This window comes from Alligator sinensis, unplaced genomic scaffold (genome assembly GCF_000455745.1).
Source record: "Alligator sinensis unplaced genomic scaffold, ASM45574v1 scaffold442_1, whole genome shotgun sequence".
NCBI classification, from domain to species: Eukaryota; Metazoa; Chordata; order Crocodylia; family Alligatoridae; genus Alligator; species Alligator sinensis.
In genome coordinates this window covers 2,792,151-2,804,618 of record NW_005841829.1, presented here as the reverse complement: position 1 = coordinate 2,804,618, position 12,468 = coordinate 2,792,151, and the positions used below count along the sequence as shown (strand labels likewise).

General features: G+C 39.9%; 1 protein-coding gene across 10 annotated transcripts in view; it reads left to right on the top strand.

The window, feature by feature from the left end:
- Positions 1-8,134, top strand: part of CD44 (CD44 molecule (Indian blood group)) — a 92,299-nt gene extending 84,165 nt beyond the window's left edge. For all 10 annotated transcript variants that reach the window (XM_006014653.2, XM_014516891.2, XM_025209783.1 and 7 more), the window contains one exon: positions 3,687-8,134. In XM_006014653.2, the coding sequence (XP_006014715.1) occupies positions 3,687-3,900 (214 nt within the window). In that variant the 3' untranslated portion in view covers positions 3,901-8,134. The remainder of the gene's footprint in view (positions 1-3,686) is intronic.
- Positions 8,135-12,468: the final 4,334 nt, after the last annotated feature.

The window sequence follows — 12,468 nt, the reverse complement described above, 5'->3', positions numbered from 1 at the left end:
TGCTTTGGAACATATTGCTTTCCTGCCTTTACTGCTGTGAATCTGAGGATTCCTGGGAGCTTCATAACATACATACTGTGGCTGTACAACAGAGAAAAACTCCTACCATAATGATCCTCAGTAAATAGTGTATCCCTTCTTTTTTGGATAAACAGTTTTTATCTGATGCCCCAGTTCTGCCTTGAGCTCTGTGTAGGTGAACCTGGATACTCATGAGAAGCCACATGAAATTAGTGAGTGGGTCCTCAGGTCTTCATTTGCTCACTGACAAAAAATGAAGTTGCACATGGAGAGAAGGAAAAACCTGTCTCTACCTATTATATGCTAATGGCCTGCTGCTGTTCCCTCTGAGCTCAATGAAATATGTTACACAGAGATGGGCAGAAACACTGACAAGGTAGCCACCAGATTAATTAAGTAACATTCCACCATGTGGTAGTATATTACCTAAAAGAGTACAACTACTATTTGTGGTAGTCTCTCTATAGTTTCCATCCAGAAGGATGCAGAGATAAGATTCACCTGCTCCCTCTAGATAGAGGAAGGATCACAGTTGTCAGTAATGTAGGGAGGGACCTGCAAGCAGCAGGACTGTGAGGATCAGCTGTGGAGAATCAGGTCACCATCCCTTTCTGCAGACTATAAAAGGAGCCTACTGTGAAGCCCATGAGAGATGGTGGGAAAGACTTTGAGTTGATGTATAGAACTGAGTAAAAGATTAAGGGGAGGAAGAAGAGGAGGGTATTTTTGGCTTTGGCTGAAGTGAGCTGCAGTTTTGACCTTTGATTTAAGATTGGTGGAAAGAAAAATGAAGAGGAAAGTTTTAATACTCTAGAAATTGTTTGACAGTGTCAACAAAAATCATTGTTGCTGAAGCTTCCCTTTCTGCACCATGTTCTGTATGAGGATCTCAAGCTGCTTTATAAACATTAATCCAAATATCTTTGTAACAACACTGTGAGGCTTCAGACCTGGTGAAACTGAGAAAGGTGAAGGAAGTCTGTGAAAGAGCTAGGTAGTGATGTAACAAGCAGAGCTGACATCCAGGGCAAACCCTGAGGTATAAACCCTAGTTTATACTGAGCTTTATAGTTGCTGGAAAGATATTACCTCGTCTCTAACAGGGGGGCTAGTATGCCCCCAAAAGGGTGATCTATTTAATGGACAGGTGATAAGATCAGGAAGGCCATTGGCACGTGACTTCACCTGTAGGAGACTAGTGGAAATTAAAGTTGAGGGAAAGAATCTTCCTTCTCTATAGCAGGCTTTTCTGGCATATCAGTATCCAAAATGGATGAATGGAGGCTGCAGTCCAAGGGCCAGAGCCTCAGCTGATATACCGAGATAAACAAAGATATCCTGATTTCCACCAGCTCCTGTCCATATGACTATATTCATGTTAACTGTCATTCTCTAAAATATGAATTACATCCCTCTTGTTAAGTGATCCGGGAATTAGTGTGAACGTTATGGTTTATTGATTCATTTGTCACTTTGCTATGTTTATTAAAGTCAAGCCTGCTTTTTTTGCTCCCAGATCACCATAGAAACAGACAAACAGAACCAGTTATGATTAAATGCAGATAGTGACTGACCAGAAATGAAGCAATCTGGAAGCTATAAATTATGGATTACATCTTGTTAATTGAAAACATATTTTTGACTGGAGTTAAATGACACATACAGCATTGGGTTATATCTGTGCCTGTGCCTAGGTACATGTGAATTAGACCCTAGTATGTACTAATGACTGGAAGGAGAATTTTATGAAGTGAGAAGTTAGAGGCCTGATCGTGTTCTACTCTGTTGCCACTCAGGCCCCAAGAGAACAAGTACAGGTACTGGAGAAAGTGGGTTGTTAAATCAAGAATTAATTTTTGCTCATCTGCTTTGAGAAGTGCCAGTTGATTTTTAACTATTTAGTGCAATTCATGCTGCATCATTAACATACCAGAGAATTTATTATATTATATGTGCCAGAGGATATATGTTGTGGAATCTTAGTTTCATTAAACTAATCATTTATGACTTCATCACAGCAGCTTTGTTGTTAGATTGTTGATAAGAAACAAAATAAGTAAACTGAGGGTGCTGTAAGCAAAATGTGTACACGCACACATATATGTATGTGTGTGGAATTCTAGATATATGTAGAATTAAGAAGGATTTCACCCATAAGTGGCTAGTTAGGTTGTGAGGTTTCCCAACAGTGGCATGACTTTTTAAATAAACCAAGCATACAATTTTCCAGTTCTCCTCTTGTATGAGCCAGGTAGAATGGGCCTGGGAATCCAGGCCCTACCGAATCCAGTTTTCATGAGAAATCTTTAATCTGGTAGTATGACATTTAAATCTTTGAGTCTGTGCTCAGTAGGCTTAGTCTTTCTAGTTGTAAGGCCAGTGTACTACAAGACGGTCTAGAAATCCCAACCAAACAATGTAATCTTTTTGGTGGGTGCCAAATAGCTTGGTTGTATTACTTCAGTTTTTCCTTTTTTCCCAGTTCTTGATTGAGTTATATGTTTAAAAATCTGTAGGCCATGGCCCTGCATGACTTTCAGCACTCCACAAGGATTTTTTTCATAACGTGAGAAATCTGCCTTCCAATCTACATAGCTTCTTGCAAAATGTTCATCTTTTTAAGACCTTCCCCTCACAATTCTGGAAAAACACAGCACAGTTTGGGAACTGTGTTGCAGAGAAGTTCTGTTCTGTCTTCTAAGCTGTGTGAATTACTTACTGTACAGTATTCTCGCTCTTGTTCTTTTGTGTAAATCAGGACAAGATTTGTTCCATTATGCTACATGAAGTAAACATGGTGGATTGAGACAAGGCAGCTTTACTGGCGGTCACTTTGGCTAAAACAGCTGTCATATGTCAGTCTGCTAACACAAAATATGCTTGATTCCAAGGGATAGTAGCAAAACTATTTAACTGCCAAATTAGTAATTCAGACAGAATTTGCTTAAGCAAAGCAGGAAACATTTTAAAGTACATCTGCACAAACACAGTAGCTATTTAAGGAATATTCTTTGTCCATTTTAATGATCTATATTTGGCTGTACAGAGGTGGAAGGTCACCTCCTCAATGCAACAGAGCCAAAAAGCTGAATTAGTGTGATGGGGCATCCTAGACTGGTAATAGATCTGCATAGATAGCTTTATTACTGTACCACCACAGCACAATTATTTTCCATCTTATACTGTTTTAATGATCTGAATGTTGACAGTAGAGTTATAACCCTAAGTTGTTCACTTGGTTCAGTCCTGGCAGACTAGACAGAAAAATTAAGCAGTCCTCTTGGATTACTAGAGATGGGCCTTAACCCAAATTTACAGACGTTTTGAAAGTTTAAGAATTTTAGGAATTCAAGCCGAGGGCCAGATTTTGTTTAGTTCCATCTCTCTCTCTCTAGTAATAAATTAGCTATACATGAAGGATGATATGCTTGAAAGCGCTGGGCTTCCATTTAAGTTCATATAAGGAGAAAAAGGGCAATGATAAGAGCCTTTATAACTCGCCCCTGAGAAACCTTTACCTTTCGCAGCCTTACCTACTGCATTGCATATGTCTCCATTGGCAGATTCAAGTTCTTTGCTTCCTGTAAACACTTTCCAAAAATATGCAGTCAGTGTTTTGTACTTCCTAATACCATAATCTCTATTTGTCTTTATTTTTTTGCTAGATGTGGACAGAAGAAGAAACTAGTGATTAACAATGGCAAAGGGGCAGTGGAGGACAAGAAGATAGGTGGACTGAATGGAGAAGCCAGCAAGTCTCAAGAAATGGTGCATTTGGTGCATAAAGAACAGTCAAATGACCGAACGGGACAATATGATGAATTCCTGACCTCTGACGAAACACAAAATCAAGAGGCTGACATGAAGACTGGGGTGTAATAATGGTGGGCCATCTTATAGATCAAGAGTTGGGGAAGTCAAATTCTTATGGAACTGGGACTGGAACCCACAGATGCACTGTGCTACTGATCTCTTTTGAGCATAATTAAGCATAAATTTCCTGCTTCTTTTTACATTTTAAAAAATCATGTCCAAGTTATAAAATTGACATTGCTTTCTTAACTAAGCCCCTGAGCCATGCATAAATCTTGCAGATTCCAGTTCCTACCAGGAGGATGTTCATCTTCTGTTGTGTGTTATGAGGGATGGAAGTTTATATGATGTTTTCCCCAGTTGTAATACCTTCACTGAGTGAAGCTACGGAAATATGTAGTCACTTCAACTTAGAGGCATTTATGGTATTACATTTATCATGGTAGAAGCATAAGTGAGGAAGAAATATCTAGAGAAAAAAAGGTTAAAGGAAAAGGCCTATAAAGGATTCTGTAACATTAGAATCCTTCAAAATTGCCTCGTGGCCCTGAAAAGTTTGGTCGGTGAATTCCGGAGTTGCTGTTGCTTGGGGGAAACTGTGGCATTTTATGATATGTAATGAGAGGACCCCAAAGCTTATTTATCTCTTCATTTCTAAAAATCCATGGACAGGCAATGCCAATCATTCTTATTAGGAAGTGGGGGTGGAAATGAAGACATGAAAACTTGAGTTGATACATAATAAACTTCTGTACTTTTTTATCTTAACGATCTATGGAGTTTCTTCAGTTTTGAAGCTGTATTGCTCTTCCCCATTGATCATAGTTTCAGTATGTTTTTTTAATGCGCTTTGTTTGTTAGGATGATAAATAAATGCAGCAACCCCAGCTGAAACACCCATTTAGAAATTCAGCAATAGGAAATGATCAAAGAAAATGGGCAGTGTTTTGTTTCCTGTGCAATAGGGCTGTATTTTTCCCTGTTCACAGTTTTTATTTTGAGGCGCTGAGTCTAACACACAGCTTGTTTTTTGGCATAATTATTGCATGTTGCACCATCTTGCTGATATTTTTAAAAGCCAAATTAAATTTATGTGATGTTCTTTTCTACTCTGAATTCCACTTCATCCATCTTTTTTTTTTAATTCTGCTTATTAAAAATGCCAAAAGAAATATTGTTCACTTGTTGGAACAAGAAGTTGGAAATCTCCAAAAGATCAAAGGAACTGAAAGCAGACAACTCTAACAACATAGAATAGCTGCAGCTGCATTGCCACATGTTTTTTTTTTTTCCCCTTTGTATGTCCATTTATGTAAAGTATTTGTTTTAAACTAAGATGCCATGCAGTACAGTATGTCTCTTTGTGCAAATACACAGTCAGTGCAGTCCAACTGCCACTAATAGCCAGTGCCCACCACCATTGTCAAGGAAAAAAAATATAAGGAGTGAATGGCTCCTGAATTGTGCTCAAAAGTAATATTAATCAAAAACAACCATCAGGTACAAAACCAATTAGGATTTTTATGCTTTGACTGGCTATAACTCTCTTATTTCACTTAAAAGTGCTCAGCTATAGTCCTATTTCTTTTTCTAAAGAAACTTTTGTCAGTAAAGATATTATTAGACAATTTGGATATTGGCTCTGACTATGGTAATAAGCTTTATTGGCACCACAACCTGCCAAATTACTGTGGCTGTGATTTTTTTTTTTTTTATTGCAAACCATTCTCTAAATGTTTGCTTATGACATACTGCACCCTTCTTCCTATTCTTAGGTATATCAGCAAGGGTTAAACTTACCCCCACACAGAGTGGCCAGCACAAATCTTGCTTAAGTCTCATGGGCAGGGCTTGTGTGGTGCATAGGCCATGTACTGATTCCATGTGTAGTGATATGTATCATCTGTACACTGCCATATGTTGATGCTCATAGGCTGAATATGTGCAACCACATTGAGGTCAGTGGAGTTACAGCTGTTGACATGATCAGTAAATTTAGTCCATTTTTGGACCAGATTTGGTCAGTCTTCTCATCACTTCTCATAACCCCTTATATCACTGAGATATGCTGTATGTTTCTGTTTATTTCATGCATTGATTTTTTTTTCATTCCAATAGTATTTTGAAACAGTCTTTCCATTAGTAATTCTAAATCAGCATGATCTCTTGAAGGATACAGTTAAACTGGCATAGTGGCTATAACTCACTGGAGTGCAGAGCCCCAGGAAAAGACCTATTCACCCCCAATTCAACAGGCCACTACTGAAAGGGGGTAGTTCTCTCATTGTCTCGAAGCATAGTTCTTTCTAAGTTCAGGCTTTGGTATGTTACAACCCAAGTAGATGTTGGGTGGAGTATCTGCCATGTCTTCTGTTGATTACTCCATTTTACATTCAGTAGTTATTGCATAGACAATACTGGTTGTCACCTTCTGAGTTCTTTAGATAAGGTAATGCCTAAATTCTTATGCAAAAGCAATGGCCTTCTTTTATACTGCTACAATGATTCTTTCTAAATCATGTCATGTGACATATGTGCAATTAATTAATTTGCATTATAGTTTCAAGCCTTGATTATCATTTTGTGCATGTAATATAACAAGTGTTTGTACTGGGATGATTTTTTATTATTAGATAGGTTAGGCTTTTTTTCAGAGCACTCTTGATATATTTGTATATTTATTTAACAGATTAATTAGAAAGGAGAACGTATAAGGAGAAAATAAGCCTTATGAAGAGAGGCTGAGAGCCATGGGACTTTTCAGCGTGGAAAAGCTCAGGCTCAAGGGTGACCTGTTGGCAGCCTATGAGTACATCAGGGTTGTGCATTGGGACCTGGGGGAATGCCTGTTCACCAGAGTGCCCCAAGGGATGACAAGAACCAATGGTCACAAACTCCTCCAAGACCATTTTAGGTTGCACATAAGGAAAAATGTCTTTACTGTCCGAGCCCCCACAGCCTGGAATAGGCTCCCTCTAGAGGTGGTGCAGACACCTTCTTTGGATTCCTTTAAGAGGCATTTGGACGCTTATCTTGCTGGGATCCTTTGATCCCAGCTGACTTCCTGCCTTTGGGGTAGGTGGGCTGGACTCAATGATCTCCTGAGGTACCTTCCAGCCATAATGTCTATGAAATCTATGAAATCTATAATTTCTATACTGTAACCAGACATATACTTGCTAAAAATATTGTAAATTAAGCTTCCAAAAATAAATTTGATTTTAAATTGAGAGGAAAAGAAATAGGATGGCATCAATATTATGATGCCAGTTAGCAAGCTAGTTGTTTTTATGGTACCAATGACCCATCTGTCTATTTTCTTGGTTGAAAAGTCTAGCACCGACCAAAATGAAATGCTGTGTGATGGTTGCATCCTTAACAAGCATTTTGTAGGCCTTCCAAGTATTTTTAAACTAGAAAAGAACTCAACATTCTAGTCCCAAAAGGGGTAACTTCTCATTACTAGATATTAAATAAGAGATCTTTTTCTCATCTCACTTAGAGCTCAGTCCAGGTAGACACTGATTATTTCTGATTCCTGTTGAAGTGTATGGCAGTTGAGGTAGCTCAGCACCTCATAGAATCAAGTGTTTTTATTAGTATCACCTCAGTGACTTTACATTTGGTATGACAGATGAGGTCCTGAGTTACATTGGTGCACACATGAGAAGTGGGCAGGCATGATGAGACTGGTTTACTTCAGCAAAATGAACAAAGAACATCCCTATGGTGTCCCATTTACTCAAACAGCACTGAAAAAAAGAGGCATAATTGAAAATTGTCCTTACATGGAGTTGTTCATTAACGTATTGAAGGTATAGAGGAGTGTGAGAAGGTTGAATATTGAGTGTGAGAAGGTTAAGAAGAGTGTTAACCCATTCTGATTGATTGACTTCCCCCATATTTTCTGATGATCTTAAAAAGAATAGTTTGCTTAAAGGAGAGAAGGGTGGTGCGTTACCTTACATTAACAGTCTTCATATTAAAATCCTTTAAAAATCCTTTCCACAGTGTCAGGGAGAATTTTGAATTCCCACAGGCTCTAGGGAGCTTTGTCACATCTCAGGGATATCTTCTGTATGTAATATAAGAGTAATATAAACTTGTCCTTGCATTAAGTAGCTTTGAGCATGCTGATTCATCTCCCAAAGAGATCATTACCAGGGCCTGATTACTAGCGCTGTGAGAAGCTTCAGTCTATGATTCAATTCAGTGGAGATTTGGCCTGATTCGGTGGCCAAATCTTCGAATCTGAATCGAATCAGGAGACCCTTTAATTTCTCCAAATCGAATTGGAACCCTCCAGATCGATTCGGAAAGATTCAGAGATTCAGACATAGAGACAGCGTTAAATGTTTTTTTCTACATACCTCTAGGTAGCAGGGGCTAGTGAATGCTGTAATGCTGGGGCGCATGGAGTGTCCCACAGAAATGCGGGGCACTCCCCAGTGCCCTCGGCAGCAGACCCAGAAGCAGACAAGAAGCACTTTCGGTCCACTTCTGGGTCTGGGGACCCCCCCGCACCCCTCTAGCTTGGCAACTGGTGCCTCCTGGGTCTGGGGGGGCACCTGGGGTCCCCCTACACCCAGATCACTGAGCCAGGGGGAGTACTGAGGGCCCCCAATGCGCTCCCGAGCAGACCCGGAAGTGGACTGGAAGTACTTTCGGTCCACTTCTGGGTTCGCTGCCAAGCACATGGAGGGCCCCCCCCCACACGAGCCATGTCTGGTACCTCAAGGTATGTAGAAAAGAATTTAAAGCTGTGTCTATGGCTGAATCCCTGATTCTGTGAATCAGCATTGAATATTCAGATTCTGATTCAGATTAATTGAATCAGGGACAGTGATCTGAATCAACGGATCGAATCACTGTCCCTGATTCGGCCCAAATCTGAATCCGAATTGAATAGGGCCCACTTTGCACACCCCTACTGATTACCACCTAGTAAAGGAGCTGACCACAGAGAGAGGCTCCACTCTTGGTTAGAGTACTATGGGCAGCTTCTAATTAGCTGTTCTATAGCTGCTAGAGAGTAACTGTTTCCCTCTCACAATTGTAATCAGCATCCATAGCTGTGAAACCCAGGAGACTTGGGGTGTTTCACTGAGCCAGCAGTTATGGGAGTTGTTTTGGGTTAGATTGGACCCTGGGGAGAAATTACTCTATTCAATAGCTGAAGTCAAGAGCTATTATTTTACCTTATTAAGCTGTTCGTGGCCTTTACTGTTCTGGTTGCAAGAAATTAGGTTGAATTAGATGTCTTATCTTAGAATTAGATAAAAAATATATAGGCCTTTTGGATAGACCAAGGTGGTGATTAGCTTTCTGATGTAGGAAATAAAGTGTTGGAACCTGAAGTAGCTAAGGTGAACTCATTTCTCCACTGAAGTCAAAGGCAAAAATCACATTCACTTAAGTGAAGCAAGTATTGTGAAATGGTGTTTTGAGGATGAGAGCCCAATGTGATTATAAAGGGACTGAGAATGCTTAAAGCAGCAAGAAGTTTTTGATATATAACTGAGATGTGATACAGCAAGAGTGCAATGTTTGTTCTACTAGGTGGGTAAATTCCTTTACCATCACTGGGAATTTGCAAATGAGACTTGAACATTTTATAATTCAGAAAAAGAACATGAATCAGTCTTTCCAGGGGAAACTTTTGTTACTGTGTGCAAACTGTTTGTGAACCCACCCTCAATTTCTTTCTAGCTCTTACTGTGGCAGATGGGAAGCAGCATATACCCAGAGCATATTTCTGCTGTTGAGAACAAATTGCTTTCACTATTCAGGATAAGGAGAGACAGGGGAAACTTTAGTAAAGTTGTATAATGATGTTCAGATTGTTCTTTTGCTTTCATTAACTTGCCTGTTCGAAGGTCCTGTTGCTGATGTACTTCCCCATGCATATGACAGGGTTTCTGGAAGCGTCAATGTTAAGATGTTCTGGTACAAATATATTTTACATTTTATGCAACATTTAGAGGCTTTAGATTCATTTGTTTTTTGCTCTTATTGAGGAGGAATTATAGAATATTTGCCATGTAATATGGAATGAAAATTTACCTTTGTGTGTATAAACATTGCCTAGACTCTGCAAACTATGCCTTTTTAGAAAGCAGCTGTTTTTGAAAAGTACCTTTAATAGTATGTGGGTTTAAGAAAGCCATTTGGATTTAAGTGCCTTATGTCTTGAAAAAAAAGGAAAGCTCTACCTTTGCTTTTCAGCTGCACGGTGCCAGAGAACCAACATTATAATAGTGCCTGCCTATAGGAAGAGTAACACTTTTGATATAGAAATGCTGCCAAAGATTTTTGAGATGTGGTGATTGAATCCCCTTTGCCTATATTTGAAAACTCTCCATTACAGGGATTGGATAGCTTGATTTAAACACCCTTGGTTTCAACTGCTGGTTAGGAGCAAAAGAAGCAGAAAAAAAATCCAATGTTAAAATTAAAGTAACAACTCAATAAGAACAGTGCAAAAAAAAGAAACAGTGAATAAAAATTCACTGAATACAGTCCTCAAGAAAGTAGACATGCAGTGTTAATTCCCTGCACAGGGAACCTAGTTGTGCCAAACTACATTTTGGGACTATTTCTATATTCCTCTAGCTTCCCCCAACTAAGAAAAATAAACGTTTGAAAATAAATCACTACTGCAGAAAAAGTTTCTGTTTAATGTGCAGGAGAATAAAGCTTGCAAATCAGACCTGGTTTTAAGAATCTGCAAAGCCCAAAATAATCTTTGCAAGATTCAAAACACTTCCTTTCCACATTGCTCACCAGTCCCTATTTTTAGCTTAACCGTAAAAATTTGTTCCAGCCTGAACTTGCTGAAAAGAAATACATTGCAGAAACAATTAGAGGTGTCTATTTTTCCTTCCATGAGATTTTCAGAGGGAAAATGGTTTGGTAATTTTTAAGGTAGACGCTTGGATTAAAGACTGATTTTCTTATATCAAATTTAGAAATTCTGGTTTCTTTTGTAGTGTCCAAATTACAGACATTTTGTTCCTCAAAGTGAAGAAGCCAAATTCTTATCTCATTGCGCTGAATCAGAAGCATTTGCTTAGTTTTAAGTGAAAATTGGGGAATAAAATTGGACACCTCATACTTTTTTGCCTGATGTACTCAGACCTAAGACTGCCACATAGAAGGACCTTAATTCTCTACAGCCTGCATAGTTTTCAGGGTCCAAGCTAACATCCCAGGGCCTGGTCCCAAAGAGGCACTAAGGGGATTTCTAAGCAGTACAAGACAGCACTCATGCAGAGGTATCCATGGAAGCTCTCCATGTGCAAGCTCTGGAGCCAAGGATGCTATAGCTGTGTTAGCACAGTACTGCACCCAAACTAATTAACTCATGTCCCATCTACATCTATTTGGGATTCACAGACCAGTGGTCAACCCAGTCCAATATGTGTGCCCTGAGCATGCCCAATACACACTGACAATACTGAGCTCAGCACAAAGCACAGCAGTTGGGGGCCATTTTCATTCAAAAACACAGCCAAAGGGGGAGGAACTGGTTTTGCTCATCTTTTGTATAACAGTTCAAGTGGGAGATCTGGGTTCTGGGCCCTCCTCAGCCTGACTGGGTGCAAATCAATATCTCTCAACTCCCAGGAGAGTACTCTAACTTCCAGGCTACGGTTGGGTGGGAATACTCTCCACCCTGCTGTTGAATCAGTGCCACGGTGCAGCCAAGAATACAAGAGTCAGAGGGTTAGAGAAAGAGGAAGCATGATGTGTAGCTTAGAGACAAATGCAGTCCCCTGGAAGCAGAGAGTTTGGGGTTCCAGTGTTTTGAATCAAGACTGCGCACGCAATTTATCTAATGCCCCTCCAATGCAGAATGAATAAACAGTCCTGAAACTTGAAGATTTGAATACAAGTTCAGAGCAACCAGGAGCATTTCATGTACGTGCTTAATAGATCAGGGAGTTACACAACTGTAACAATAGAAAAACATAATGGTAAAATTAGATCCATTACTGGTAGTGGATCCTGCATGCACAAGGAATATGGCATACGTCAGGTAAAATGGCCAGAGTAGGGTGAAGGAGTTTAAGAAGCTCCGGTCTGTCTGGAGAGGATTCTTCTGGTGCAGGAACTAGGGTAGCAACACCTCCTGGAAGCACTGAAGACAGAAGTAGGGGGCACATCATGCAGCACAGTGGCTTGGGAAGGTACTTTAACATAAGCAGGCTCCTGAGACTCTGTAAGCCTCCTTCCCCCACCCCCAAGCAGCCAGGACCAGGAGGGCTCAATGTTCACATAATCTCATCCCTACACACTTCTCCATGGGCTGTGAGTTTTGTGTTGTGGCTCTTAAAATCCCAGCCCAGAGTACCAGATTAGATTTTTAGCCTTAAATCCAAATTCCCTTGCTTTTGTTAGCTTGATTCTGGCAATTGGCATGACTTTCTCACAGGGTTTGTTGTTTTTTTTTTCCTGGCTTAATCTAAAAAATACTTGGCTCATTTTCAGTGGCCATATTTTCTTTGCATGCTCTCAGCCCAGAGCGGCCAGGACTAAACCAAATACATTTTATTCCTGCCCACACATTCAATCTGGGACTGTATTTACAGCTTTGGCCCACCTTCCATGTACTACAGAAAGTGCTTAGCTAGG